Source organism: Ichthyophthirius multifiliis, assembly GCF_000220395.1.
Source record: "Ichthyophthirius multifiliis unplaced genomic scaffold scaff_1120509250403, whole genome shotgun sequence".
Taxonomy (NCBI): Eukaryota; Ciliophora; class Oligohymenophorea; order Hymenostomatida; genus Ichthyophthirius; species Ichthyophthirius multifiliis.
Genome location: NW_004086771.1, coordinates 1 through 6,435, shown reverse-complemented (window position 1 = coordinate 6,435; position 6,435 = coordinate 1). Strand labels below are relative to the sequence as shown.

Below are 6,435 nucleotides of genomic sequence, written 5' to 3'. Positions count from 1 at the left end.
AGTACCAAAAACGAAGTAATTATATATAATAAATATATATAATATATATATATATATATATATATATATTTTATATTTTTATTTATTTTTTAATTTTTTCTTATTTTTAATAAGAGCTAATTAGTTAATTTAGACTTGGCTCCTTTATTCCTTATTTATCCTTAAGGATATAAACATAAACCTTAAACTTATTCAGGCCCAATTAAATTAGAGAAAATAATAGATTTTTTAAATGTTTATTTTATATTTTATATAATTAAAAAATTTTTTTTTTTTAGTATTGGGTTAGAGATCTTTAATTAGAACTTATATTGCCATTAGGAGGTAAATAAGATTTAAATTAATATGTTATAAAAAACGAGCTTTGATATTTATATATTTTATAATTAAATTTCTATGTTTTTTATAAATACTTATTTTATTTTATTTTATATTTTTTTTTTAATTTATAATAAAGTTAATATATATATATATATATATTATATTTAACAAAAGATATTCTAAAAATATTTTTTTTTTAATTAATTTTTTTTAAAATTTATAAATTAAAAAAATAATAAATAAATTAATTTATATAATTTTTATTTTTATTTTTCTTAAAATATATTAAATTATATTTATTTTTTATAAAATAATTTTTTTTTAAATATTATTAATATTTAATATTTTTTTATTTTAGATCTATTATTATTTTATCTTATTTTTTTATATTTATAAAAAAATTAAATATATATCATTAATTTTAATTAATTTTACTTTTTTTTATAATTAATCTATTATAATATTATAGATTTTTGCAGATAAATAATAAAATATATTTAATTAATTAATTATTATTAAAGGTTTTTTTTTATTAATATTTTTTTTTTATGTTTTTTAAAAAAATATATATCTAAATTTTTTTACAATTATTATAATTATAAAGTATCATAAAATAATATATTTAATATATATTTCATTCTGAAAGATTGTTTTTTCTTTTAAGAATATTTTTTTAATATATTTCCTAATTTCTTATTTTTTTTTAATATAACATACATCCTTTTTGAAATCCCATGTAGACGCCGTAAAAGCATTTGCATGGTCCCCACACAAATAAAATATTATTGTTTCAGGAGGAGAAAATAAAGATAAAACTTGAAAATTTTGGAATATTTAAACTAATTAGTTAATTAAAAGTATACATATAGGTAGTTAGATATGTAATATGCATTATTCTAAAAATTTTAATGAAATTATTACTACTCATGGGTTTTAAATTAATGAAATTTCACAATGGAATGCTAATAAATATTCGTAAATTACTGCTTTGTATGGACATTCTGAAAGGGTATTATATTTGGCAGTGTCTCCAGATTAAGAAGATATTGCTACAGGATCGGCAGAAAACATTGAGGTTTTGTAAAGTAATTATTTATATTTATATTAAATATAATTATTTATAAATTTTCCCTAGTTTACCGAAAATTGATATTAATAATTAGTAAATTAAATTAAATCCTTTCTATGAAAGCTTGAGATAAAAAATTAATGTTTTTTTTATATAAAACAATAAATATTTTATATATAATAAATGAATAGCTTTTTTGTATTTTATAATATTTTTTATAAAATTATGTTTTATTTAAATCAAACATATAATTAATTAATTAATAAAAAAACTAAATTATTTATTAATAAAGTTTAATTTTTTTTTTATTTTATTAAATTAAAAAATATATTTAATTAATAACATTTTAGTATTATTTATGAAATTTTAATATTTATTTATATTTTTTATTTTAATAAAAAATTTTATTTGTGAATTATATTTTTTTTTTTTAATAATTTTCTTTTTACATTATTTATTTTATTTTATTTTATTTTTATTTTAATTTTAATATTTATAATTTCGTTTAATTAAATAAATACACACATAATAATATATAAATATTTTATAATATATAAAAACATTATAATAAATTTTAATTTATATAAAAATTATAAATATAAATATTATTAAATAAAATAATTTAGTATTCATTTTATATATATTAATATTTATAATTAAATTATAATATAAATTTTTATTTTATTCTATATTTATTTATATATTTAAAATCTAAATTTAATTGAATCTAAAATTATAAAATTATATTTACTAAATGATTTAAACTGATTAAATGCAATAAACAGATTAAATGGATTAATAAACATAAAATTTTATTGGAAATATTGAAGACCTAACACCCGAATATAGTCTTAACTTGAAAAATCCAAACTTATTTTTCACAAATTTAACAAAACTAATAAAAAACGTAAAATCTAAAAAAGAAAATGAATATTTAGAAAATAAAGAATTATAAGAATTCTAAATAAAAGCAAACCAAGTAGGCATAATAATAAAAAAAATATAAAATTACATTAAATAGAGTCCTTAATATTTTCAAGATCCTGAAAACTTTAATTTATTTAAGATTTCATTCCATATTGCTGGAAAGTATTTATTAATAGGCTTAAATTTTTTTTTTTGGTAAAATATGTTAAGTTGCTTTTAAATATATATATTAGATATTTTAACTGATTCTTTAAAGGAAAATATTAATAAAGACTATATAACTTTTCTTTTAATAATTCTTATTGTATGTCATTTAATATAAAATATTCTTGATTCTTAATTTAGATGGTTTAATTAAAAATGGAGTTCATCTATGTCCGTAACTTTACAATATCTTCTTTTTAAAAAGGCTTTAAGGACTTAAATATTTACAGGAAACTAGGCATAGTAGAAAAATAAAACTAATATAAGTTAAGAAAACAATTAAAATGTTCCTGATATTAATAATTTAATGACTGTAGATGTAAGTGAATGTTTATATTTTTATTGGGGATTCATTTCTTTTATAGTTTCTTTTATAAAAGTTATAATAATTTTGGGTATTTTATACTATAAGATGGGAAATTCTATGTTTTTGGGTTTATATGTGTTGATAGGATCACTTTTTGCTAGTTTAGCTTCTACTTTTTTTACGTTATTAATGCATTAAAAAATCTATTAAAAGAAAGATGAAAGAATTTCTTTAAGTAAGGATGTTATTGAAGGAATAAAAAGTATAAAATACTTGGGTTGGGAATAAATATTGAAAAGAAAATTATGAATCTGAGATTTTAAGAATTCAAATTTATATCAGGGTCTAAACTATTTGAAGGAGTTGTAGATATATTTTGGTAATGTATTAATTATGTAGTCTTATTTTTTTTATTAACGTAATATAATGAAAATAATTCAAAAGGAATTTAATAATTCAATGTTTTTACGATAATTGCTCTTTTTGGGTAATTAAATTATCCTCTAGGAGTTATTCCGTGGACTTTGGGGTATGTAATGAAATGTCGAGTTTCTTACTAAAGAATTAAAATGTATTTAAATCAAAAAGAAATAGATGAAAGCCTTAAAATTTGTTAAGATGAATTTAATGAGAATTCTATTTTAAAATAGTAAACTGTTTCTATTTATTTAAATAATTTATAATTTACTTGGCCAAATAGAATTTAAACTAAATAAGATTTTGAAAAATAAATAGATGAAAAAAATGATATTTAAATCAAGTTATTGGATAATAACGATGACTAAATAAATTAAGACTTTAAACTCATAATAGATAATTTAATAATAAACAAAGGAACTTTAAATATAATTGTTGGCTAAATTGGATGCGGAAAAAGTGCTTTTTTGTAATCTATTTTAAATGAAATGGATTGCTAAATAAATAATAATGTTAATTAGGGCTAAAAATAAATAATTGTTAATGGAAATATAGCTTATGTTTCTTAAAATCATTGGCTCTAGACTAAAACTATAAGAGAAAATATTTTATTTGGGAAAGATTTTGAATAAGAATGGTATGATTAATGTGTTGAAGTATGTGATTTATAGATTGATTTTGGATATTTTTGGAAAAAAGATTAGAAGGTAATAGCTTCTGGGGGAAGTAATTTAAGTGGAGGGCAAAGATAAAGGATTGCAATTTGTAGGGCTATTTATTCAAAGAAAGATATATATTTATTTGATGATATTTTTTCCAGTTTAGATGCTCATGTGGTTGAAAAAATATTCGAAAAAGCCATTATAGGTTTACTTATTTAAAAATTGAGAAAAACTGTGATTTTTGTAACTAGTCATTATGGTATTTTATCAAAAAACTATAATATTGATCAAATAATATATATTGAGAACGGTTAAATTATAAATAACGAAGAAAAAATACAGGAATTTATTCATAATAATATCCAAAATGAAATAGAAAAGAAATAAAAAAAATAATAAGAAAATAAGATGTTTTTTAATGAAATAAATGAAATAGAAAATAAATTAAAAAATGAGCTTTAAATAACACAATCAAAAATATTTTAAAAAAATAAATAATTTAATGACAAAGAAGAGGATATAATAAATTAATAAGATGAACTAAGAGAATAAGGCGTAATAAAATTCGATATCTATCTATAATATTTTAAATCCATGAATTATTTTATATTTTTTTTGTATTTATTATTTATTGCTTTTAATCATGTAGTTTAATTCTTTATTGATTTTTGGCTAAGAGACTATGTTTCTAAAGATTAAAATTCATATTTCTATGAATTTATGAATCGTTTTTTCAATTATAATTTCGAGGAAACTTTCCTTTTCTAAATTTATTTAATTTTATTAATAAACGTTTTCAATTGTTTATTTTATTTCTTGAGTTCAATCTTAAGTTGTTAGTCTATATTTAAGAAACTTAATAAGAGTATAATATACAGTAAAATGAGCTTTTTTGATAAAAACCCCGTAGGGAGGATTGTTTGTAGAATTTCGAATGATGTAGGATAAGTAGATCATGATATTCCATTTTCTTTTCACGAAACTTTAAATTAATTTATGTCAATTTTAGGCTATCCTTTAGGAATTTTAGTTATGTTTCCATGGATTTCATTGCCTTTTATTATTTCGGTAGCTTTGATGCTTTATTTCTTCCTTTAATTTAGGGTTGCTAATAGGGAATTGTAAAGGCTAACTTTGGTAAATAATGGAAAACTATTGACTATTATAAATGAAAATTGTAATGGGTTGATTCTTGTGAGGTCTTTTGAGCAAGAGAAATATATGACGAGGGATTTTTTATATAAGTTGAATGATTATAATAACTCTTTTCTATGCTCTCATTCTATTTAAATCTGGCTTTTGATAAGAATATTAATATCATCGAATATTGTTTATTTTTTTGTGTGTGTGACTGTTTCGTTGCTAATTTATATGGATATGCTGATCGATTAGAATATTATTGCTATGTGCTTGACTTATTCAATTTTATTTTCTGATGGTTTTGCGAATTTTCTTTATTTTTAAGGAGTATTAGAATAAAGTATTATCAGTGTGGAAAGGATTGTTTAATATTTCAAAAATGATTTGGAAAAACCTGAAGAGGTTTTGTAAGGAAATTTAGAAGAAAATGAGTTAAATATTGAAGAAAAAAGTGGAAATTATGATATTATTTTTAAAGATTTATACATTACATATGATCAAGTAACAAATATTGACAAAAATTAAAAAGACATACAATTCGCATTGAAAAATATTAACTTAAAAATTAAAAAAGGAGAAAAAATTGCTTTTTGTGGAAGAACAGGAAGTGGGAAAACTTCAATTTTGAATATAATTTTTAATTTATATCCATTTTAATTTGGAAGTATTTTTATTGATGGAAAAAATATTAAATAGTACTCTATTAAGGAATTAAGATCAAAAATGTCAATTATTCCTTAGTTTGGATTCTTATATAATAGTAGCTTGAAGGATAATTTAGATCCTGATAGTTTTTTTTCAAAAGAAGATGTTGAATAGAAGATTAATTAAACGAATTTAAAATTAAACATTTAAAATGAATAATAATAAGAAATCAATGATAATTAAAAAATTGATTTAGATTATAAAGTGGAAAACGGAGGAAATAATTTATCTAATGGATAGAAATAAATTATAAATTTTTTAAGAATTATTTTAAGGGATACTGATATTATTTGCTTAGACGAGGCTACGTCTAATATGGATCCTTAGACAGATTAGGAATTACATGATTAGTTATTTAAACTGGCAGAAAATAAAACTCTTTTAGTTATTACTCACAGATTAGAAAATATAGATAAATTTGATAGAGTTGTCGTTTTGGATAATGGAAGTATTGTTGAATGTGGACATGTTAGTTAACTAAGATAAATTAAAGACGGATTTTTTAATAGATTATTAAAACATTGAATAAAATATAATTACTTTATAATAAATATAAGATTATTGAAAATTAAAAAAAGATTAAGAACTTAAAGAATTATCTTAATATATAATCTTAAATTTTAAAATAATCATCCGTATTTAAATATTCAAATTTATTAGATACTTTAATTTTTTTTTTTTTT

At 18.4% G+C, this 6,435-nt stretch overlaps 2 protein-coding genes across 2 annotated transcripts, besides 10 other annotated features; both read left to right on the top strand. All coding sequences in view use genetic code 6, as the record gives it.

Annotated features, from left to right (window-relative positions):
* Positions 1-20: 20 nt before the first annotated feature.
* Positions 21-69: a microsatellite.
* Positions 69-108: a microsatellite.
* Positions 109-1,055: 947 nt separating this feature from the next.
* IMG5_072120 (hypothetical protein) lies at positions 1,056-1,577 on the top strand (the record flags this gene model as incomplete). The annotated part of the gene is made up of 1 exon (XM_004036672.1): positions 1,056-1,577. The coding sequence occupies one exon, from the start codon at positions 1,056-1,058 to the stop codon at positions 1,575-1,577; it is 522 nt and encodes a 173-aa protein (XP_004036720.1).
* A 48-nt stretch (positions 1,578-1,625) lies between these two features.
* Positions 1,626-1,681: a microsatellite.
* Positions 1,682-1,843: 162 nt separating this feature from the next.
* Positions 1,844-1,879: a microsatellite.
* Positions 1,880-1,913: 34 nt separating this feature from the next.
* Positions 1,914-1,960: a microsatellite.
* Positions 1,929-1,991: a microsatellite.
* Positions 1,972-2,010: a microsatellite.
* A 139-nt stretch (positions 2,011-2,149) lies between these two features.
* Positions 2,150-2,189: a microsatellite.
* A 1,208-nt stretch (positions 2,190-3,397) lies between these two features.
* On the top strand, positions 3,398-6,277 carry IMG5_072110 (hypothetical protein; the record flags this gene model as incomplete). Its single annotated transcript, XM_004036671.1, has 3 exons — positions 3,398-4,166; positions 4,461-4,905; positions 5,407-6,277. 3 exons carry the CDS (start codon positions 3,398-3,400, stop codon positions 6,275-6,277), a joined length of 2,085 nt encoding a protein of 694 aa, XP_004036719.1.
* Positions 4,174-4,212: a microsatellite.
* Positions 5,873-5,905: a microsatellite.
* Positions 6,278-6,435: the final 158 nt, after the last annotated feature.